Here is a 23,153-nt window from a genome sequence, read left to right as displayed (position 1 = left end):
ACGAAAAGGTCCGAGAAGTCTCTGACAAACTCCTGCCAATTCTGAACAATGGTATAAGAAGATGAGAGAAGAATAAAGAATTAAAAATAATTCCTTTGGCCAAGAGGCAACAAGAGTGACTCGTGTCTGTGGATCGAGAGGCGTGTCCGGGGGGGTCGGTCTTTATGATGTGACCCAGCTTTGCCAAAAGCTTTGATATCTTGGGCCAGGTGCCGCTGGGCGGGAAGGCGCTACCTCCGGAAGTGTAATGAACTACTGTGATCATAACTCTGACCCTTGGCCCTGTTCGCTCTTGCCCTAGAGACGCACAATTCTCATCTCACGATCTTCGCTATCAGCCTGAAATGCCGACCGAGCCAGGTCCATTTCGACACTCTGATGCGGGTCTAGCTGAGCCTCCAGTTGATCGTCGAGGCCAAACATGTTTTGCTGCACAGGAGGCCTTGAGAAACTATGGACCTACAGAAAATCGGATCCCAGCCACTAGAATCAGTGGTTCACTGATGAGTTGCTCCAAGCCGCCCGGGAGTGGGCCATAGGGGAAACGTTCTAGAGGAGTGAGGCTCCACCTTCAGAGCGAGAGCCCACAATTGCCAGGCGGCTTGGGCATCGAATCAGCAGGGCAATGGCAGTCTCACTATGTGTTGATGGGAACGAGGTGTGGAGCAGCGCTCTTGACTGATATCAAGGTGCTTGATTCCGGTGGTCGTGGCGATTTTCAGCTGGACTTGAATCATCACTACAGAACGCGAGACGGTGCGGAAGGCCGGCGTGAAGTCCTCCTTCACCGCCTGCTGTCTTCACATGGGAGAGATACTTTCTCTCATGCGCTCATGATGCAGCTTCTGGCGGTAGAGATGCTTGATGATATCGTTGTAGCAACGAGTCATTTCGTTCCCAACAGCTTCGGGAAACACCGACCCTTGTCGCAACATGGGCGGAAGACCCAGTAAGGCAAGCCCGAGCCTTTCAATCCTCATGAACTTATCAACCCCAAGCAGCCCACGATTCGCATAACGTCGACTTACCCACTCCATATCTTCCAAGCGCCGTCAACACACACTTCCCATGTGAACGTCGAGTCTGGACTGCGTCGATTCGGTCACTTCTCGGTGCCTTGCTGCTGACACAGCAGGAACAAACTTTTTTTTCACAGTTCGAACGGTGGCGTAATTGATCCCCTCTGCGGTGTCCTCTCGGGATTGAGACAACATCTGATCCATGACCACCATCTATCTGATTTTGACTTGCGCACGTGGAAGTGAGAAAGGAAGGTTCGCCGGCCTCTGAACCCTTGCGTCGATTCAGCACGCCCCAAAATCTTTGGCACCCAACCTCCTGGGACCAGTCTAATTCGGTCTCATTTTCATCTCGGCCATGCCCACTTCGATGGGATAGTAGAAAGAGAGTGGCCATTTGGCGGAACTCATCGCCTATATTTGTCGTTGCAAATGTCCAAATCTGGTGGGGCTCTGGGCGAAGTCCCCAACGATCCAAAAATAGAAATCTTCGGAGATATTGGTCTTAGCACGTGGTTAGGGACCACCAGTTCTGAACCAAACCACTTCGATTCCCCACGGCGTCATTCGCAACCGGTGACGGATCAATTGGAGTTTTGGGGATGTTCATCTTTGGCGATTTCAAGACGGGAGAAAGGAGCTTCGACCCCTGAACGCAACTTTGCAGCCAACCACTTCGGAATCATCCAATTTTCTCCTACAGATTGACGTAACTACCGGGACAAGTTCCGAAACGTTTCGAGTTTGCTCACCTAGAAGCTCCGTGTAGAATCAAACCGTCCTTACTCATTGCGCGTACTTTCGGCAAGCCAGGTACCGGATCGACACATATCAAAAGCTTGACTATTTCGATCATCGCTGCTCCTCGACTCAAGTTATGTGGCGTCATTATGGGTGTTGATTCTTATTTCGACATCAGCTTGTTTTCTGCTCTCCATCTCTCCATGTAGTTTGGTGTGCAAGGGCTCGGACTCCAGGAAACTGGCTCATGTGTATCCCAACTCCACATTTGCAGCTCTCCCACCAATATCGCCAGCTTATCTCCAAACATCCCCACAATCTCCACATGTGCCTAGCATCCACGTTAGCAACAGAAGCTAATAATCGACACAGTGAGACTTACAATTGCCGGTAGAACTTGTACGCTCGCTTTACTGTAAACGCTGGTGTCGAGCTCGTCGTCGAGGGTGTGCTTGAGGAAGTTGGTTCTGAAGTAGGCGGATAGAAGGGATTCTCGCGCTTTGTAAGCCAGTGATTGTTCTACTTGGACTTAGGACAATGAAAAGGGGATGTGTGTTCTAGATAGCTAGCTCCTCGTCAGTTCTTTGAGGGAGATATTGATACAGGATCAAGGTGATAAACGCTCGGTCCACCTCCTTCTCGGCTTTGGACCAATGAGCGTTCAAAATTGCCGAGATGGAAGACAACAGAGTTTCGCCTAAGAAAGGGGTAAGGGGTGATTCAGGTTAGCTCCTCTTTGTCAATTGTCCTAATTGGTCTTGGTCCATTGTGGTGATTCCCAGAAGATGTAGGCTTTCATCTACACAAATGTTCGTCGTTGTGCAGGAGGAGGAGATCAATTCATTGAGGGACCTTCAAGCTTTCCATCTCCAAAGCAGAATGCCTCCACTTCCCTTGCCTACGACCTCAGATCAGTGAGCTTGTTCTTCTCTCCGGTTACGCGCGTCTGCCACAGCCTCTTGTCAATAACCGGCGTGTAGAATCTGGTTGTGTGTGAGCGCCCCGCTTTCGGGTTTCCAGTACTTCCAAAAAGGAGCATGAGAACGGCTATATCATCCTCGGACTTCTGATAGCCTCCCAAATGAGTCCGCTTATTCCGGGTCCACAAACTCAAGCTCCACCGATCCTATCCCATTTGATCTTCTTCCACACAGCCGTTGGTGCACTCATCTCATCAGTGTCCCTAGCAGACTACACGAGATTCTCCATCGAATACCACCTCCCATCTCCTTCGATCTTTTCATCCCAAATTCCCTCATCAACTCTTTTCTCCTATTCTTGGTGACCAGGTTGCCATTGCCCGACGAGATGCGTAGGGCTGTGGCAGCATGCCCAGAACCAGGTTCCCCTTCCATTAGCCGAGAGGTGGTATAGATGAATGCCTTGAGTACGGTTGAAGTAGCCGTTGTGGCTTAGCTTTGGAGGAGAGTGTTGGAAGGGCAGGTAGCTATAGGTGTGCAAGGGGGCGGGGCAGCGAAGCTCTCTGGGATGAAATTCAGTACCAGCTCGCGACGAAAGTAGTGAATCACCTCTCTCAACTCTCTTCTTAACTTCCTCTAACCTCATCACCGTAGTCTCCAAATCTTCCACGGAGCATCGGGCGTCGGACAGTTCGCACCCACATTAAGCGCCATGACCGCAAAGCTTGCGTCGCTTGTTTGACACTTGTCAGTCTCAACACTTCAAAAGTTCAGCGGAATGCGTTTGCAAAATTCGATCCTATGAGATCAAATCGATAGTTAATAGGCCAAAATAGAACTTTTCTGAGGCTTTTGTCAAAAGACAACGCTGTTGTTGAGATCCCATTAAGTATTTCATTCAAAAATGGTAACCGAAGTGTGAAGCTATAATTGCTGCAAGTATGAATTTTCGTTGAAGCGTCACGGTTTAGACATTACCAACCTATTTAAATCATTCTTTAATGTCTGAAATCATGGATGCCTGTATTGAGAAGACAATTTGTGTCTGCTTATTATCTCCAAGTGCCGCGCACCAAGCCGCCAAAGATTATCTTTCGCATCCTTTCTTGACAATAGCACCTGCCGAGGCAGCCAGCTAATTATTCTTCTTTAATGGAACCCATTCTCCCTGTTGCCAATAACCACCCAATTCCCTCACGTCGCACTTCATGGCCCTGGAGCGAACAAAATTGTACCAATTAATATGCAGCACCTTTGCCTCCTTGCCAGCAGGCAATCCCGCGTGCCAAGGTAGTCCTTTGGGGCGCAACTTCACATGGGGCCATTTGACTACGAATTTCGGTCCATTCCACTCCTTCAATAAGTCACTCAGACGAAGCCCATGGACCATGCTCGGAGGAGAGGAATACCACGCGTAGAGAGGGACCTTGCCGCGGAGGCTGTAGTGGACGGCATACAGTGTCTTGGCGCAGAGACCAAGGCAAGTTGAGGAGACGCGATCGAGGAGCTTGAAGATTTTGAAGTGGAGTTCGGGAGGTAAGGTCACCAGGGTTGGTGCTGTTATATTGGTCAGCGCTGGATTTGTTACCCTAGCTTGGGGAAGGCAAATAATTGTACGTACCGAGAGCTTGCTCCGCAGTCTGGGCTGTAGATTCGTGCTCACCGGGGTGCTTGACGGTGCCTTGGTTGGTGGTGATCATTGTTTCTATCAACTGAGTACAGTAGAATGGATTGAAGGTTCAGAAGTCAATTGTTCTTAGAGGCATTAGAGCATCATTTAAGATTCAATAGGGGTATATATCTGTCAATTCACAAGGACTGCTCTCGGGAAGCAGGCAAAATTTATAAGTAGGCGAATGGAAGTCTTCAAAAAATTTATGAAATTTACACTTGATCTAAGCTTATGCCGTTCTAAGGAAGTAGCAGGACCTTCGGGAGCAGGTAGAGTGCAGCAAGCCCTCTGTCCATTCTCAGTCTCGCTATGCGTAAATCTCAATGCCCCATGACTGCGAGTACATCCAGATGTCCAAGTTTGCTATCGCTAGTGTGCGACATAGCTAAGCTTTCTCACTTCCACTGCCAAATAGGATACCGTATGAGATTCTCCACATAACCACCCGCCTCCTTGAGATCAACCCATTTAGCATCTGCAAGTTTCTGAAAGGGAACTATGAATCGCTCGTACTTTCCGGCTAGAGCTCCCCGAGAGTGCTTGGCAAGGAACTTGAATGCACGTGAGTCGAAATCATATCCTGGCCCCATCCATTCTACCAACAGTTCCCACAAGCGCTTTCCACCAATCTTGTTCGGAGGGTACGAGTGCCAGGCCATCAACGGAACAGTGCCTCGCATGCTGCGGTGGATAGCATAGAATTTCTTTGTGCATAATCCGAGGCAAGTAGAGGTGGTCCTGTCGAGGAGATTGAAGATTTTGAGGTGCAACTCCGGAGGCAGGTTGACGAGGGATGGTTTGGTAGAATCTTGTGCGTATTTTGTCAATGCCTCAGCTAGGAACAGTACAACTAAACTTAACTTACCAAGGGCTAGTCCAGAAGCAGAGGCAGAGTCGAGCAATGCTGGCTTGGCAGAAACACGGTCTGTCATCTCAATCGACGAATTAGCTTCCTTCTTCTGGCGACGACGAAAGCGAAAGCAGAGCAAGTCCGAAACCCAACTAAGATTAGCAAGACCCGAATACGAAGCGTACAACGATTGATAACTTACTTGCTGGAAACGCCATTGTTTCAGTCGTTTGAATTGTTTGGGCTGTTTTTGGTGGTTCTGGGTTGGACTCTTTGTTGGTGGGTTGGTTGACTTGACAAGTTGAGAATCTTTGGAAGATGGAGCGAGTAGATGGATTTTATGCCTGAAGTGAAATCGGTCTCATTCACTGGAAAATTTCTAAATCTGACAGCTGATCTTGGGCAGCAATGTGGCACTCGAGAGCAAGTAAGGTGCTGTAAGTGCCTCTCCCTTTCAGTTCAAGTACCCTTGATCTCAATAGACCATGAATACGGGGACAATCATTGGTTCCTATGACATAAATTCAAGACCAAAAATTAAGCATGTGTGAAGTCTGGGGGACATCAACAGGAGCTTACTCAACAGAGGAAGCTTGAAAATTTCAAAGAAAGCTTTCCATTTGCATGTAAATTCTCCTTCCTCGCCAGATAACCCCAAAACTAAATAACCCGAATTACTTAAAAGGAGGATACCCAAAAAGCAGAAGATATCCCTCCCCCTCAATCCAAATGTCCCACCCGCCATAGGTACAATGTTGACACCAGTAGTGACCTACTAAGGTGCTGCCGCTTTTCAGGAGATATGAAATATGTCTCAATGCCAATGCAAACCAGCCCATACTTCCCTCTCTAAATCTATGCATGCCCAGTTCCACCATCACCTATTCCCTCAAACTCAACTCCCTCATACGCGAGCTCCACCCAACGCTGTTCACCCTTACCGCTTTCCTCTCCATCGATCCAAACTCCCTTCTTCCACCACCCTCCAGCTTCCTTTTCATCCCTGAGAATTTCTAATCGCCTCGCCTCCTTAGCCTTTTCCAATTTCTTAGCCAATGGGCTCTGGTCAAACGACCCCCAGTTATAGAATCTCCAAATAAGGTCATCTTCCTTCATCTTTGATTTCTTCTCCAGCGTGATGAACTTCAGCTCCGCACCGCTAAACACCAAACCTGTTTCTTTGATCCACTCCTTCAAAAGGCCGAATAGGAATCGTCCTCTCGAGCGGGATGGGACTTGGAGGCAACATGCCGTGAGAGGGACGAGACCACGAAGTTCCTTGTGGATTGGATAGAACTTCTTGGCTGTCAGACCAAAACAGACTGATGAGGCTCGATCCAAATATGTGAATATCTGGAGATGAAGCTCAGGCGGAAGGGACGAAATCATAGCTTTGGCCTTGGCTTCACCTTCCTCATCGGCGGTGGTGATGGAAATGGTGACGACGGCATCTATGAGTGTCAGTTTTGAATGTCCCACATATATATATGGAGCAATGTAGGACTTGCCTTCGCCTTGCTCGGCATTGGTGGTGGTGAGGGCGAGCGATTCTACGAAAGTCAGATCTGAATGTGCCATGAGGACCTCGAACAATGGAAGACATACCTTCGCATTGTTCCATGATTGCTGGAACAATGACATCGATCTCATTGGTAGTGGATGCTATCTTACTATTGAATGTAGGTGGATGTGGAGTGTGATGCGATGGTGATTGTAGATGGAAGCTAGAAGAGGCAGGATGCGGTTGTCGACGGATTCCAATGTACGAGAGATATTGGGGACAATGAAGGAGATTGTATCCGAGAAATTTAATGCAGAAATGGATTGGTTGGTAGCTACGAATAGAAGATGGAAGGTGGTTGTCGAAGTACTTAAATGTACAAAGGGGGCAGGGACAGTAGAATGGAATTGTACCCAAGAAGGTCGGTACAATGGAAGAACTCGGTATTGTCAGCGTCGAGGTGCTAGATAGAAGTATATTTACACATCCCGATTAACTTCGCTTACCAGCAAGCGAGGCTACTCGTGAACGATTCACCTTTCTTTCCCGAACCTTATTGTCCCAAGTTCAGTTGGGACATTGAGTGAAGCTCCCTAGGATATGTCACCTTCCCCTCCTAACATTCAATGATCGAAATGAAATGGAACAATGGCTTTGTTGAAAGTTCTCCGAGTTATAACGTGAGATGCTCTTCAAATGGAGCAGATGAGTGTTCATAGGAATGGGAACATTGAAATGTCAACGGACTCTTAGGGCAGACGACGAGAGCAGCTTCTTCTTTCGCTTCTTCTAATTATCAAAACTCAAAGATCACAACAGCAGTCACTATATCAAGGAAGCAATTTAACATCAGTATTAACTAACCTGTATCTCATCATTCATTTCTCACACCTATCAATTTCGCAGCATCATTTCTTCAAGGACCTCATCACCCCAATTATGTAACTCTCACGGCCATTTCCGGCTTCACGACAATCTTGTCATCCGTCTCCGCCTCTCTGATCTCCATTCCTTAAGAGTTGCTCGTGGATCCCAACTTGTAGTCTCTTCTCTTGAGACCCAGTTCCAAACAGCTAGCTATGGCTTCGGAGCCTTCAGAAGGGAGCGTGGTCGCTGAGATGTTGTCTTCTTCACACTCTACCAGACTCGATCATCCTTAATAGGAAGCTTGCTCTATTCTCTTCTTTCTGCGTCTCCACCTCGGAATCACCACCCGCATATTCTTGCTTGAAGGTAGCCGATTGAACCTGGTCGTACCATGTGACGTATTGCTTTCCAGTACTACCACGACCCGGGGCTGGTGTCTTCAAGAGAAAACAGCTCTGTTGGGTGTGTAATGTACGTCTAAAGAGGGAAGAAGGAGCGGGGAGCTCGAGAACTAAGATACAGGTCGCGCTAAGCTAAGTCACGTGCGACACAACATCCCCCCTTCAACAGTAAGAGTTCTCCGAACTCGTCTTCTTTACCAATTTCCTCCTTGAGTAGTGTCCCAACCGCCAGATTTCTGCTCCTTTTTCTCCTCAATATTCTGCTCAATATTCTGTCCCCAAGTAGTGTCCTCGGATGCTCCTTGATCAGGTGCACCCTTGTCTTGTCCCGTGACTACAACCTGTCCCCAAGCATTGACTTCTCCCTTAACTTCACCTTCCTCAGCTTCAGCTTCATCTTCCTCAAACACCACTTCAATTGCGCGAGCAACCGGTCTCTCCTCGAAGAGTTCTGCAGGAGTGATTCTGACCAGTCCAAACTCAGGAACATAAGTGTAGCCTTTGTTGGATTCTTGCTTGAAGATGTCATGCTGCACCTGCTTGTACCATGTGATGTATTGCTTTTCCGTACTCTCCTCTTGCCATTGGATACCCTTGACGAACTTGTGATCTTGAAGTACGACGACCACTTCGTTAGCGAACGGGGAGGAGACTTGACCTTCCCCACGTGCTGGGACTGTGAAGATAGCCTCGACTGAGCTCTTCCTGTTGATGAAATCCTCTGTGGCACGAGGGGAGTGGTAGAAAGACATGTCCGTAACCTCCACAAGTTCTGCCTTCTCCGGATGGGTCTTGACAGGAGGTAAGGTAGTTGGCATAGTGTCAGTTAAAGTATCGGTGATTGGCGCATCTTTACGAGATAATTGAATGGCGTAATCAATCATCATTTGCTCTTGGAGCGTGTCCAAAGGCATACCTGGAATAGAATTTGCCGAAACCATGGAGAATACCTTAACTTATTAGCACATTGTTGAAAATTCCCACCCAGACATGGAAACTTTTGGCTTACCCAGATCGCAAGGGAGTGCCGGTTGTAATACATTATTCTCGAGGAGCAGTCCGTAAGACGACTATCCGCAGTTTCTGTGAACGGGATCTGAGGTAGGCACAACATCGGTGCTGCACAAGGACCGAAAAACTGCGCTCCGTATTTCCCACCGTCCTTTGCGACGCAACCACGGTGGAAGGAACGAAGACACGTGGAAGTTCGGATAGAGAACATGTCTCGATATGTCGAAGAGGACCGTTTTGTTCCAGCCGCAACTTCTACCAGAGAGCACCGGAGCCTTTCTGTCCCCGTTCATCCTCTCGCAAAGGGCACAACCCGGTGACATGCAAAGTCGGCAGGGCTCTGCCAAGAGTGAGCCTGGTCTCGAGCTGTCGAATCTCTGGATCTTACAGCCAGCGGGAGAGAAGACGGACGCCAGGCCCATCATTTGCAGAGAGATCTTTGGTGCTTTGAAGCATCGAGGTACTCATCTGCTCTCCTCCTGAACCTGTTGGTCATGCCCCTGACTGATTGGGGGAAGATGCGCCCCGAGCCTGTTGTTCATTGTTCTGTAGCCGTGGTCGTTGTTGGCGTTTAGCACCAGGGTTAGGTGCAGACTTTTTAAGGCGAACAAGGTCTGGGTTCTGGTAATCGAAGACATCGAGGGTGCGTAAATTCTGCTTCGAAGATCGCTCGCGAATGCTGACAATCGAGAATCCCGAGCAAAGGCTTCCTTTATCGTCCACCGATCGATAATCGGCATGAGAAGGTTGCCCTTTTGGTGTGAGGTTTGTTGTTTTGTAGCGTGATATGAAGGTGAGTTCATCTTTGGATTTGATGATAAAAGTGAAGCTGAAGATTCGAATAAGGTACCTGGTATATAGTAAAATGCCGTTGAATCGAAAGGATCAAAAGTCTGGTGCTACCAGGAGATTCCAACGGCTTTATAGAAGAATTCTGAAGGGTAAACTATGCCATAAAAACTCACATTCACAATCACAATCACGCAACCACATCATGCAGCAAACAAGCAAGCTATTGCTACAGTATTTTCTGATTCCTATCTATCAGCTTAAGCGATGCCCTCACAACCCCTAATGCCCACCCCATGTAAAGCCCAAACCCTGTAATCATCCCCTCATCATACCTCGCAATCCAGGCTGGGCTTGTAATCATATATCTTGACAATTTCCATTGCGTCCCTCACTAAAACCATCATCAAGAGCTGCGGCGTTGCAAGCAAACAAGCAGGCTCCAGCCAAACGTAGCACCAGACATAGAAACGAGTACCCCAAACCCGGCGTAACGTCTCCAAAAATGCAAACCATGAATACAATCCAAGGTCCATTTTTCTGCATCCACTATGCTCATGCCACAATCTGTCGCAATCCATTTTGGGATCTCGTCGTCGAAAGGAAAGAAAGAAAGTTGTTGTAATTGTATATCGAATTAAGGACTCGGTAATTCATCGTCGTCGTTAAGGTAAAGCAAGAGAATATGGACAGTCGAATGCAATATCAAATTGACACAAACAATGAGTGATCGGATGTCGACCAAATCAGGGATCTACCCTTTGTCGACTTTTGGGTTCGTGGCTCTCCTAGTAGAGAGGGCCCACTCTGCGCTTCTCAGCCGATGTGAGAACCAACATGGGTGCCTTCCGCTCAACATTCTTGGGCTCGGGCTTCTTGCCACCATTCTTGAAGACAGCAGCAAAGCTGCCTCCAACAGAAGAATCATCATCACTGCTGACACTGGCGGTCGTGAAGTTGCTGTCAACAGATGCCGCTGACTTGCGTTCCAAGGAGCGCTCCTTTTGACGCGAGGATGGTCGATCAGAACCAATAGCACCGTGAGCTGAAGCGCGAGAGCTGCCAAGACTTGGTCGACCGGAAAGGCTTCCACTTCCACTGCGACCGCTGTCCGAATCGTTGTCCGATGAGACAGAGAATGTGACCTCGCCGACCTCAGAGACCGGAGACATGCTACCAGAGCCTGCACTGCCTGGAGCTCTGCGACGTTCCATTCCTGCACGAACGAGATTGTGGACAGCGTTTCGGCGTGTGCGAGTAGCAAAGTTCTTGCTGCCCTCAAATTTGGTGGTGGGCTTCGCAGTCAACTCATCCAACGAAGGTGGTCCACGAGGTTGGCGGATTGGGTGCTCTCCAGCTCGAGCTTGTCCAGGACCGAAGCCAGACGCGGTTGGCGTAGATGGGAATCCCATGCTCTTTGGCAGAAGTGCAGACTTCGGGCCATCAAACGTAGCAGGAATGTCAGTGCCGATTGCCATCGAGTTTGCCTTTCGGTGTCCGCGGCGGAAAGCACCTGCCGATGGAGGTGGCAAGGGAGCGTGGTCTGATGGCGGAGATTGAGACTTCTTGGGAGGGCTGATGCTTCGGGTGAACGTAGGAGTATCTGATTGCGGAGGCGGGGAAACCTGGAATCGTGGTGTGCCATGCTGCTGAGGTGGTGAGTAGTTGACTGATTGCTGCACAACCTGCTGGTCCATGAACTGAGTTTGTTGGGCGCTCTGGTCCATGAAATAGCTTTGCTGGCCGGTTGCCGGAATGTAGTACGAATAGATTCCGGGCTGGGCTCCCATCACTGGTGTGATGATTGGCTGCATATTGTTCTTGACCTGTTGCTGCTGATACATATTCTGCGGTGTGACCGGAGGCGTAGCAAACTGCTGTTGCATCTGATTTCCCATCCCTAAGTTCAAACCCTGGAATTGTTGAGCAGCTGCCTGGACATTGATGAGTTGTTGCTGCAGACGTTGCTGTTGCTCTGCAAGGTACATGTTGGTAGCTACCAATTGAGCATAGAGATTTGGGTCCATCTGCTCCTGGCCGTGCTCATCAACGAGGATCTCGGGTGGTGCAAGTGGTTGCTCTGGAACGGAGTACATCTGACGATTATTCAACTGGTTGAATCCACCCTGCTGGTTGGAGTAAACGGAAGTCTTTGGTCCACCATAGCTCTCTTTGTCCGCATAGATGCTTCCTGCAAGTCCGGTGTTATGTTGCAGTTGGGTGGGAGGGGCCGTCGAGGGGAATGTGCTGGAGGTGGCGGACTTTGGCGCTGTTCTCAAGCCCGCAAGCAAGTGAGACCGGGAGGTGCGCGGTGTCGGAGCTCCGTTGTCTTGGGGGTCGGACTGCTTGGTTGGTTCGAAGTTGAGGCGCTTGAGATTTGGGGCATTTGCTCGTCTGGAAGCAAAGCCAGAACCGGGCAATCCCAATCCATTACTGGACGGGAAGTTGTTGTAGGACATCTGAGCAAGACCGCCTGCGTCCATACTCGAAGTGTGATGTTGAACAGGTGGGTTGGTTGGTCGGGAAGATTGACGTGATCGAAGAGATCGATGGTCGCGAAGTCGACGTCGAGGGAGTGAAGGCTATCGAGTTGGCGACGTGCTCAGCAAGTGAGCAGGCAAAGTTATTAGAGGAATTAGATGACCGAACGAGTCGATCGCTTTTGTACGTTGAAGAGTGGGAAGATTATGTAGTTGTAAAAAACAGCTCGTGTGCTGAGCGGAGGCAAGCCTTTGAAAAGCAGGCAAGCGGTGAATTTTGTCGAAAGTTTGTAAGGAATAGCTTTGCTCGTGGTGATCCAAGAGGTGTGCACAAAAACCGGGTGACCCGAGGAAAACGAAACGCGTCGCGGACTATGTAGTCGTTGCAAATTACAGAGTGTTGTCTATTCAAGGAGGACGGAAGCAGAAGTGCTCAATGGAATGAAATCGATTTCCGGGGAAGGGGAAGGCGCGATGCTCTGCAATCAACAAAGAGCGACCGAGGGTTGAAAGGCAGAAGGCGCGGGTTGAGTTCTTGTTCTTGTGCTTGTGTTGTCGATGAAAGCAGATCGAAGCGGACGTGTGCGAGGTCTGACCAGGAGCCGGAGGCTAAGAACGACAAAGGCCGCGAACGGGGGGGTCGGTATTGAATGCGAAGAATCTGCGGAAATCTCAATCTCAATCCCAACACGCTCCTGTCGGATTATCACTCAAGGGAAAGAGGATGGAGGCGACTCGACAACGAGAGGAAAAGAGAAGGGGCGGTGTGTAGTGAGGGATGGAGAGAGAGAGAGGAGAGAAGTGATGGTGTGAAGAGAAGGGAGAGTACTGCACCAGTATTGGGCCCGCAGGAGGCAAAAGGGCCTAGCCGGATGCGGCCTAGTGCTGGGCTGGCAGGGTTCGCTGCTTCGTGGGACGGTGGGAGCAGGCAGGGAGGGTGGCTGGCAGGCAGGGCAGGACAGGGGCAGGGGAGACTGCTCGTGGAGTCAAATGTACTACTGTACTCGTGGTGGTGTTGACAGAAGCAGCCGGCCGCGCTATTGGACAACACCTGCCTCGCACCAGTGATTGTCGAGGAGGGCAACAGCCTGTGGGAGGCCTCGAATCTGGCTCTTGAGGCTCCCGCGCCGTTGTGATGGTGGCTCGCAATGTGATGAGGGCCGCTGCGGACCTCGATGGCTGGCAGCAGCGCATTGATCTCCACGAACCCCCCGGGATGCACAGGGAGGGGCAGCAGTTGACCATCAGGTTTAGGAAATCCGCTGCAAAATCCTACTTTAGGTACCAGTGTATCCCCTCACTGCTTGGAAATCTCCTGCAAACACCATCACCCTCAAGCGGCGCGTGAAAATCAGCTGCAATTTGCAAAAGGCTGCCAAAGCGCTGCCTGTCCGTCCCTCGGGACTCGAGCTCACCCATTGTTCCAGCCCGCTCCCCCTCCCGCCCTCTACAGGATAAAAGTACGTTCGTCGTTTCTTTCAAAACAAAGCCCCCTCGTCTGTCTGAAATGTATGAAGTGTATGAGGTGTACTCCTGTATTCACGGCACTCTGGCCCTCTGTGCTTCAGGCGAGTGGAGCTGCACTGTATTCGATGTCCAAGCCCCCCTATTCCAGACCGCACGCTCCGGCGTGGGCTGCATGTCTGGTCGATGTGGCTTGCCCCCTAAATCATGCGCTGCCAATCAATGCCCGCACTGCAGCGCTGCAGGGCAGGCGAGTCATTGATCCTTCTCCGCCATCGAAAGATGCATCTTCTTCCATCCAATCGTCACTCCTGAACACCTCCCATAATCGCACAGTCGGAGAGAAAATAAATGACAGCACATCATCTCACCTCGCGCCCTCAACCCCCATTCATCTTGCGTCCCCTCATGCTACGCCCATGCTCGTGCTCTCGTCCCAAGCGATCCCATCTGACTCCTCCACCCAAACGTCGACCCTGACCTTTGCTCATGCTGTCGTGTTCCCAAGGCCCAAATCTCGAAAGCTAAACGGAGAAGCGCTCAGATGCATGGTCAGGGGTTGTCGATCTGTGAAGACGAACCACCTGCGCCCGCATATCTCGCGGCGCTTGTATGCAAGGCGCGCTGCTGACTTCTCCCGATTCACCCAGCCAAAGCACCGCAAAACCAAAGCACCACCAAAGCTTCTGCCCAGCCAGTAGTCGCCACCCATCCAACTACCACAGTAGAACCCGCATGCATACTCCGCAAATCCAGAGGCCTCAGTCTGCAGCCTCCGCAACTCACCCCTCCTTTCTGCTCACCACCACCCGATTTAGCCGTCTCTGTCGTGGCCCGCGGCCACCCAACCGAAGCTTCTTTGCAGCTCCTCGCGCTTGAGGCGCGTCTTCCATTCGTTGCGCGTGCATCTCTCCACAAAAGCAAGAAAGACTCCTCCCTTCGGTCGTGGCCTCCGTGGAGAGAACGCGCAAGAACTTGCGCGCGTCTGTTTGACCGTCCTCTCGGAATAGCAACCTGCCCCACTATCTATCTCACACCCACCCATCCATCAACCACAAACCGTCATTCTTGGTCCTTGGGCCAGGCCAGGCTCTCATGTGTAGCAGATAGAAATAAGATTATGGGTCTAAACGAAACCCGAAATAAAACGTTCAACCAGAAACGTCTGTAAGTTCCTCCGTACCGTTCGTTCGTTCGTTGCCGGTGACCCTCGATCTGTACTCAAGCCCAAACACGTCAAAGCGCGCCTCAGAATTCCTCGGTGTCTTTTGCCGAGGGATCGGTGAAACCCCCCTGGCTGATCCCCTTCTGTAACGCGCTATCATCGTATCTCGACCCCTCGTTTTTTTTCTCGATGAAACATCTTGCGCAGGTCGTAAGGCTGCGGCGAAGGGCGATTGCATGATGGAATTCGGAAGAGAATGATCGGCGCAATTTCGTGTTTCTCATCTCGCCCGTCCGAAAACAGAGAGTTTGTTTGTGGTTTAAGCGGAAGGGGAGGCAGAGAAGCGTTCTGCGAGACGAACTGGGATGGGGCAGGGTGAGTTGACGACTGCAAGGAGGTGGCTTGGAGATCGATCGGATGTTTAGTATCTGATGTCATGGGCATGGCCTTCGATTTGGGGAGGGGAGGTGTTGCCGTGGATATTCAAAACCCTGAAAAGGGGTATGTGACACGTGATCAAAACTCCGTTTTCCATGAATTCTTGAATATAAACCTCCACTATTCCCGGTAACATCCTTTCTCCAAGTATGAAAGATGAAATGTTTGGGGATTTAAGGGCCTGTCCTGCCACTGCCATATGACCTCCATATACCATACATTGTTTAAAATTTACTATCCCCCGACATCGGCACCTTCTGTAAATGAGCCCTCTATCTGAAATAAATTGCCGCCACTATGGATCGCTCTTTTTGCATGATTTTAAAAGCTAGTCGCCATCAACCTTTGACCAGGGCCCATATCTACTGCTCCAAAACCCCTATATCTAAGGTAAATGCCTAGAAATAATCACGAGAACCTTGATTAATTTCTTATTATTTAATTGCACCGTAATATACTATAACCTAACTCTTAGATAAGATCTTAGAATTAAGTAAAGGCGTAATATTGTTTAGCCTGAGGGAATTTCGTGAGACTGGAAGAACCTGGAGGAAAGAAAGGAAGCGAATACGACGGGAAGACTGAGTGTCGTGAAGTTTAGCTGCACGGGCCTCTAAAGCCTCTAATAAAAACAACTGAATGGTATATAGTGGTGGCAGGACAGGCCCTAAGCCAATAAGCAGTATTGTAAAGCGAGGGTGGAAATGGCAATATCAGACTAGGAGGTGGACTAAAGCTCCCTTAGATTCACAACTCCAGCCTCCTTCTTTCTTGACATTACCCAATATTCGCTCCCTTCTGCTGTCAAGAAGAATGTCGCACGTAATACTATAGATAAAAGAAAGCGAAATCCCAGTGATTTCGAAATGGTTACGATTAAGACTTACGAGGAGGCAAAGGATGTCGGATGTTTATAGTGCTTGACAACAGCCGTCCACCTCACAGCCGACAGACCCGACGACACCGATTTGGAACCAGACGATTTGTGAATAGCTTTCCGCTCATGTCCTGGACCAAGAAATCCTTGACAGCGACCAAGACTCCTTGCCTATTCCTTTGAAGAACGGCTCGTGGGAAGGTAGATCGAGTAGAACCAATGGCTGAGGCGCCATGCGACTTTTACATTTGGAGAGAAAAAAAGATTTGTTCTTCCTCATAGCATTGCCAATTCCTTAGCGCTCTGGACCAAGGCTTGTTGAGCGTTCTTGTTTTAATGAAGTTCTACGCCTCCAGTTGCAGGTACTCTTTTCTCGAAGCCCGGTTCCGCTGGTTTCTCACTCACGGCAAGTGGGAACGAGGGAATCTTAACACTGCCTGGTGAGATACCGTTAAAGACTCTAAGTCTGTGGTATAGATAGCGAGCGGTCAGGAGATTGAAAGACAGCATGGATCAGGACATACAGCCTCTATCAACCAAGAGACTGGGAAGTACTTATTGTGAACATCTTTGGAAGGCAGACGGAGCCGTGGACTTTTCACAATCGTGTAAATCGCTGTTCTTAGTTGTATGTATAGTGTAGCTGTGAAGGCTCATTCAACTCTTCACAACGAGTGACAGCCGCCACCCACTTGACAGCAAAATAAGGAGAAAGAGACTCGATGGAAAGCGTTTTAGAACCAGACGATAGTAGGTAGCCTTTCATCTTAGCACCCAAAAGTTGACTGCGGTGTCTTTCCTGATAGCAGCCAAGACATCTTGAATTTGGCAATGCGGAATGGGTACTGAAGAGTCATAGAATAGCTGTTTGATAATAGCAAAGAGTGAGAGATCGCCTTGGGGAAGGCTATACTTGGAGCAAACCGGACATGGTTCTGACAGAAATGGGTGCAAGTGCAAGGACGAAAATTCAAGATGGAAGACTTCCCGGCATATATAGATATCTGAAAGCGTCTCTGGGAGGGAAGGAGGAGGGCGACCAGGCAAGGGCCAATACAATCGCGTCTAAGCCTTGTGTGACTTCCATAACACAGAACATCAGATTGCAAGCCTCAACTCCCTCTTCCAAGTCCACCTCCCAACGCCACGCTAAATTGTCCAAGCAAGAACTTAACTCCCCCTACTCTTCTCACCCCAGCTCGTCAACTCCACCTTCCCCGCCCCTCTACTTAATTCCTCCCCCCCCCCCTCTTCACCCTCCAAAACCGCCTCGGACTGACATCACCCCCATAAAGCCCATCCACAACCTCCGTACTCAGCCCCTCGTTTCCGGGATCCAAAACTACGCCAACGCCAACAACACGACAGAACACCCCATAAAAATGAGCCCTGTCTTCGCGGCTAGATTCCCCGATCCGGCGCCGACGTTGTAAATATAGGGGGTGCAGAATTGAAAGAGCCAGGAGGTGAAGGCTTGCGTCATGATGGAGATGGATTGCATTAGTTGGCGCAGACGGTAGGAAAAGAGTCGGGGGCATGGACCAGGAGACCAGGACGATGGTGAAAACTTGCCAGGCTATGAGGAGATTGCTGTTGCTTGTTAGTGATGAGGGGTATGAGGTGGGGCAGGACTTACATTAAGACTGCAATGGCCTAAATGGCCCCCTTGTCTGAGGATGGGGCGTAGCTGAGACCTCCTACTACCGCCATAGCGATAATATTCCCGACAACTCCGCCGAGATACAGCGGGCGTCGTCCGACCCTGTCTCTGAAATAACGTGAGAATGGCATGACCAGAAGGGCGAGACAGAAACCTCTGATGTTGATATCGAATGCGTGGATCACTGGTAGTCCGCCTTGAGTTAGGAAGTATATGTTTTGGGTTAATAGAGCACTTCCTATGAGGCTATTGCCGAGCTGTAGAAGGCAAACTGTGAGGGTTCCTTTGCGATCCGTGCCTCTGAAACAGTCGAGATAGCTTGGCTTTTGGCCTGGATTCATTTCCTGTTGAAATCCGGATTTCAGGTGGGCTAGCCGTGCATCGATGTGATTACCTTTGCCATATATACGAGCCAGCGAGCTGCGTGCTGCTTCTGTTCAACCTTTCAAGAGCAGGTAGTTGGGCGATCTGCCTCGGTGAGTGCTGCTCAGCTTGAGTCACGAGGGAGAACGTTCTCTGGAACCTGGAAAAACGCAACGATTGGAAGTCCACCGACAAGCCATTGCAGGGCAAATGCATTTCGGAAGGTTGAAGGAGGAAGATCGGGAACGAAAGCCCGAACGACTCCAAGTCCAATGGCTTGCATGACGACGACGAAAGCAAGACAACTTAGAAGAAGACCTCGGAGACGAATAGGTGCAGCCTTTGAATAATGTTAGATATTCCTAACATGAAGAGGACTTCACCTCACCTCCGAAGCGTAAGCTGTGCCCACTATTATGAGGCCACCCACTACGACTCCATGAATCATCTTCCCAGCCAACAACTCTCCTTTGCTAGTGGCAACATATTGCAGAGACATTCCAACAATCTAATCAATTAGCCGCGACTAATTGAAAACAACATGCAGAATGACCTACGGTGACTGCTGCAAAGGCCAGCATTCCGGCTCGGCGGGTGATCAACCTCGAGCCTCTTCCCGATGAACGATCGGTTCCTGCTCCGATGGTATGATCAATGACCAAGAAATATTCGGAAAGCCGCACCAAGGTCTCTGAATAGAGAACAAAAACGGTTCTTTTGGTACGAAACCTGGATCGTGGAAGTTCATGCGAACGCGTTCATCCTAGATCTTGAGGCAAACGGTCCACACCGAATTCTTCGGGTGAACTTTCGGGTCAGACATTTCAAGACTTCTTAAAACATGACGCCCCTTGTTATTATGCGATGGGAGGATTCGAAGGTGTGCAGTGCTACGCGCCAAAGTTGGCGATGTTTGCGAAGGCTAAAGCCTCGGCGGGGAGATCGGCATCGGCTGAAACTTCCCCTGAATTCTTCCCAGTCATCCCTTTATAGATAGATCACGTGTTGGCTCCTTCTGGCTCGACGGATGCTTCAGATTAATTGCAATCTTTGGAAGACCCTTTCTTGAAATAAGACCAAGCACAATTCATTAACTTGCAGATGCTCACCTGAACCCAACTGGAGGGAGTGAGAACCCAAGAAATCCAACTCACCACGATCATCACAATCATCACCCCAACCAAGCCAGCAATGGAGTGGATTGGAAATACTTGTTGGATGCCCGAGAAGTTTGGATATCCCAAGAGGTTGAAGTTGTGATGTTCCCCCAAAGATAAGACGAACTACGAATGCGGTCTGTCACGTGACTACTGGCTCTTTGGGACCCGGCGGTTTGAATCTGGATCTGCTCCAGAAAGCTGCAAGCTAACCTATAAGGGCTAGGGAAAGCTCTAATTTGCTTTGATATGGAGATACTGTTCGATGATGCAACGAAATATTAAGCTTGTTTGAACTCGAAATCTCATTCGCAAAGCTGCACTCTCAGCCGCAGCCTCTCGGTTAGGGATCTTGTGACGGATAAGACATCACTCCATCAGAAAAGTTGCGGAACTCCCATTTATGGGGCATCAGAGCAGCCAACTTGCTTCCAAGTCCTAGAAGAGCTGTCTTCGAGACTTGTGGGAGTCTAAGGGTAGGGAGAGGACGGGCAGACAAAGAGAAGGCCGCCACTGGAGAAGGGATTTAGACGAGATGCTCCCCTCTCCATCCAAACGAATCGCTCACCTTACGGATTCCCTGGGTCGGTCTGTGTGAATTGGGGATGCCCAGGTATTCACCCCGCGTTAATCGGTTGCTCGAGCGGCTTTCGCTCCGAAGTCCTCGATCTCCCGCCTTCATCGAGCAAAGACAACCTCCGTTGCGGCACGACACTGTAACGAAGAGATTCGCACTCGCAATGACTACGAACCTGGCCGCATTAATCTCTAGGAAGATTAGTGAGCTTCCATTGGATAAGGCGGCAGGTCAGTATTCCAATTGTAGCCCCTCTCCACCACCTAAGCTGACGTTACAGCAGATGATGAGGAAGAGGACCAAGTATCACTGGCTGTGGATGATCTGACTTTGGCGATCACAAGAGCTGCTGTTGAAGAGGAGAATGGTCAGTACTACGATTGCAATCCCCTGTCCAAACCAAGCTGATTGTATAGATCGAGCTCAAAACAATGATCAAGCCGTTTCCAAGCTCGCCGTCGCCAGCCAAACCAATCTCACGATCACCCCTGGTCAAGCCAACTCCACCAACATTGGCAGCCACACCAATCCCATGGCTGTCATTAATCAAGCCAATTCCAGGCTCATCGCTCTGCCCCCAGAACTGCAGCTGAGGGTCTTCGATTTGCTCGACCGCTGCTCCTCAACCTGTCTGGGCCTGACTACTCGCATATTCTACCGCCTCCACAGGGCAGCTCGAGGCAAGGTTCCACTCTGCGCCTTCTATTTCATCCCCGGGGCCCCAGATTGCCGTGGCTTTCGTCTGCACGTTTTGCTGAAGGAGTGGGCTGGTCCAGAGTTATTGTACTGTGAGATCAGAGACAAGTTCGTCAACCACACCAGTTTAGAGATCGAGCGAATTGAGCGTGCCAAGATTCCCAAGAACCCGTGCATACGATACTGCTGCCATGGGTTGAACCTGGAAAGTGCCATTGAAATTGCGGCGATACAGCGACGGGACAATCAGGAGAAGAGGAAGGATGCTAAGGAGGCTGGGAAAGCTTCGTACTGGTGGGTCTAGGCATAGACTCTCTGGTCTGGAGGCAGTATCTGGAGGGTGGCCAAGGAGCTGTACAAAGAAGAATTGGTTCATTAGGGAAATAGTCAAGGAGCTGTAGGGTAAGGATCCGTGCCAGCGGACTCTTTTCATGTTCTCAATAAGTAATATGGGCACAAAGTGAGCATTTGTGGCATAGCCATCAAAAGTACCTTTACTAAGAATATCAGGGGGAAAATGAGAATTTGATGAATTCATCTCCAGTTCTCCTGGCATACAAAGGGGAATTTAATATTGAAAGGCAATGTTCTGCTGATCCCGACTTCGGTCCCTGAAAGCGAGGCGAGCGTGAATAAACATTTATACAAAGGGAATCCCAGATGTTAAAAGAGGTCAACAAGCGAATGTAATAAAGAAACTCTTTTCTCGCCTCATCGCGACATCTATCAAGAAGTGTCCCGATCTATCGCCGCGATCACCAATTCACTTAAGCAACACAATGGCATCTGGCACCGCCTTGACAAATGTCATCGAGAAACTATCCATAATTGACCCAGTACAACCTGGAACAATCACCAATCCAATGGCTGCCGGTAGCGCACTCATCAAGAATGAAGCTAGACCAGAGCAGTGTGTCAAAAAAGTAATCAAGGTATTCCGAATATTCATGAATATTCATGATTAGCTTGAATAGAATATAATTACCGCAATGCTTAAATAATTTGATTAGATTAGAATATAATTAGTGGGTATTTTTGATGAATAGATTAGATTACTAGCCAGTATTCTAATCTAATCTATTCATTTGACATACTGTACCAGAGACAACCCAAGGTAACCTCAACTCCAAGTTGAATGTCCCACACGCTTTGAGTACACCGAGTTGATTAATGTTACTGTAAATGTCAAACCCAAACCCAAACCCACACTTCTCACCATCGCCCCGGAGCTCTATACCAAGATCGTGAAATTCCTCGACCTGCCTGGGCCTCACTAACCACCGTTTCTACCGCATCCACCGCTCCATCCACGGCGCCGTACCGCTCAACGACTGGATTCTCCTCCCACTCAACCGCGACTCTAGAGTTCACCTGTTTACGTTGCTGGGACAATGGGCTGGCCGTAGACTGGTAGTTGACAGAGAGTGCATGAAGTTTGTGACGCTGCGGCAGTACGGGATGCAGTGTTTAGACTATTGCACTGCGGCGGATGAGATCATTGAGGGGTCGGTGGTCAGGAGAATGGAAGGGCAGAGGCAGAGAAGGAGACGGGTGGGTTTTAAGGTTTGGGGGTGTGGAGGGAGTGCGAGGTTAATGCGCATAGGGAGCTGGAGATGGTGCCTCTTCTCTAGAATGATAGGAGATTCAGGGGTGGATCTGGAACAATGACGAGATAGTGAAGTGTGAATCAATGAGTATTGCAGGTTTAATGTTGCTCCATGCTATTCGAGGATAACGAAGCGGAATCAGGATTTAATTTTCCACACAAGCTCTGAACATCCAACGATGTTTTTCTTGACTGCTGCTCTGCAATCGTTTGATCATTTTGTCTGTGCCAAGGACTTCGAGAAGCCCCTGAAATAGCCGAGGAAGGTTGCTGACATTTGTAAACTTAGTTCAGGGGTTGAGGCTCGAAATCCAGATCTGATGAGTTCGGTCTCACTCATTCGCAGTCCGTCGGGCTGAATATAGGTCATGGGATATCTAAAAAGATTACTTTGAAAGGGTCAGTCAGCCTGTTTATGACTGCATATTGACTTAGATGTCGAGGATCGATTCCCAAAGCAAAATACGAGGACACGAACCCCACGATATTTGTTTGCTAGAGACAGTGAGGAAAGAGTGGCACTGCACTAGGAATATGCTCCAGATGAGAATAGAGTTTCAGAAATCTAGGAAGATAAGCCACACCGGCATTTGCTAACCTCATCTATCTGCCAGCTATTATAAGTGCACGCATGGCACGGGGTACTGTACACAGAGGAGCAGCACCATTATAGTCGTCTCTTTCTTCCTCGACCTTTTTGCCCTTAAAACACCCTCCAGAATGCATATACAACTCCAGCAACTACTCGGTATCTGGAAACTCCTCCCCTTCGCCTCAAGAATAAGAAACCAGAATATCTCCTGTTAAGCGGATTCGTCCTCGGCACTCTTTTAAACTGATTACGACAGAAATTTTTTCTCTAGGCCTTTGGCCTATCGGTCTTATAAAGCACTAGTTGT

General features: G+C 49.4%; 6 protein-coding genes across 6 annotated transcripts; 2 read left to right on the top strand and 4 right to left on the bottom strand.

Annotated features, from left to right (window-relative positions):
* Window positions 1–3,815: 3,815 nt before the first annotated feature.
* On the bottom strand, window positions 3,816–4,380 carry K444DRAFT_624660 (uncharacterized protein; the record flags this gene model as incomplete). Its single annotated transcript, XM_024882431.1, has 2 exons — window positions 3,816–4,237; window positions 4,302–4,380. The coding sequence occupies 2 exons, from the start codon at window positions 4,378–4,380 to the stop codon at window positions 3,816–3,818; spliced, it is 501 nt and encodes a 166-aa protein (XP_024743055.1).
* A 367-nt stretch (window positions 4,381–4,747) lies between these two features.
* Window positions 4,748–6,823, bottom strand: K444DRAFT_624659 (uncharacterized protein; the record flags this gene model as incomplete). Its single annotated transcript, XM_024882430.1, has 5 exons — window positions 4,748–5,187; window positions 5,218–5,546; window positions 5,782–5,794; window positions 6,144–6,653; window positions 6,808–6,823. 5 exons carry the CDS (start codon window positions 6,821–6,823, stop codon window positions 4,748–4,750), a joined length of 1,308 nt encoding a protein of 435 aa, XP_024743054.1.
* A 1,204-nt stretch (window positions 6,824–8,027) lies between these two features.
* Window positions 8,028–9,391, bottom strand: K444DRAFT_659363 (uncharacterized protein). The gene is made up of 2 exons (XM_024886342.1): window positions 8,981–9,391; window positions 8,028–8,921 (listed from the first exon to the last, which is right to left on the bottom strand). The coding sequence occupies exons 1-2, from the start codon at window positions 9,191–9,193 to the stop codon at window positions 8,166–8,168; spliced, it is 969 nt and encodes a 322-aa protein (XP_024743053.1). The 5' UTR covers window positions 9,194–9,391; the 3' UTR covers window positions 8,028–8,165.
* A 1,168-nt stretch (window positions 9,392–10,559) lies between these two features.
* On the bottom strand, window positions 10,560–12,254 carry K444DRAFT_624657 (uncharacterized protein; the record flags this gene model as incomplete). Its single annotated transcript, XM_024882429.1, has 1 exon — window positions 10,560–12,254. One exon carries the CDS (start codon window positions 12,252–12,254, stop codon window positions 10,560–10,562), a length of 1,695 nt encoding a protein of 564 aa, XP_024743052.1.
* Window positions 12,255–13,629: 1,375 nt separating this feature from the next.
* On the top strand, window positions 13,630–14,473 carry K444DRAFT_164580 (uncharacterized protein). The gene has a single exon (XM_024870684.1). The coding sequence runs from the start codon at window positions 13,763–13,765 to the stop codon at window positions 14,414–14,416; it is 654 nt and encodes a 217-aa protein (XP_024743051.1). The 5' UTR covers window positions 13,630–13,762; the 3' UTR covers window positions 14,417–14,473.
* Window positions 14,474–19,745: 5,272 nt separating this feature from the next.
* On the top strand, window positions 19,746–21,231 carry K444DRAFT_607577 (uncharacterized protein). The gene is made up of 3 exons (XM_024879197.1): window positions 19,746–20,182; window positions 20,236–20,319; window positions 20,369–21,231. The coding sequence occupies exons 1-3, from the start codon at window positions 19,981–19,983 to the stop codon at window positions 20,950–20,952; spliced, it is 870 nt and encodes a 289-aa protein (XP_024743050.1). The 5' UTR covers window positions 19,746–19,980; the 3' UTR covers window positions 20,953–21,231.
* The last annotated feature ends 1,922 nt before the right edge of the window (window positions 21,232–23,153 follow it).

Source organism: Hyaloscypha bicolor, assembly GCF_002865645.1.
Source record: "Hyaloscypha bicolor E unplaced genomic scaffold K444scaffold_15, whole genome shotgun sequence".
NCBI classification, from domain to species: Eukaryota; Fungi; Ascomycota; class Leotiomycetes; order Helotiales; family Hyaloscyphaceae; genus Hyaloscypha; species Hyaloscypha bicolor.
The sequence above is the reverse complement of the archived record's forward strand: the minus strand, read 5'-3'. Positions and strand labels throughout refer to the sequence as shown.

Excerpts from the sequence above, each read along its gene's own strand:
- K444DRAFT_659363 (XM_024886342.1), bottom strand. The coding sequence starts at position 9,193 with ATGTTCTCTATCCGAACTTCCACGTGTCTTCGTTCCTTCCACCGTGGT. Across the intron at positions 8,922-8,980 it reads GGCACTCCCTTGCGATCTGG|GTATTCTCCATGGTTTCGGC; the intron begins GTAAGCCAAAAG and ends TAATAAGTTAAG.
- K444DRAFT_164580 (XM_024870684.1), top strand. The coding sequence starts at position 13,763 with ATGAAGTGTATGAGGTGTACTCCTGTATTCACGGCACTCTGGCCCTCT.
- K444DRAFT_607577 (XM_024879197.1), top strand. The coding sequence starts at position 19,981 with ATGCCCAGGTATTCACCCCGCGTTAATCGGTTGCTCGAGCGGCTTTCG. Across the intron at positions 20,183-20,235 it reads TCCATTGGATAAGGCGGCAG|ATGATGAGGAAGAGGACCAA; the intron begins GTCAGTATTCCA and ends ACGTTACAGCAG. Across the intron at positions 20,320-20,368 it reads TGCTGTTGAAGAGGAGAATG|ATCGAGCTCAAAACAATGAT; the intron begins GTCAGTACTACG and ends CTGATTGTATAG.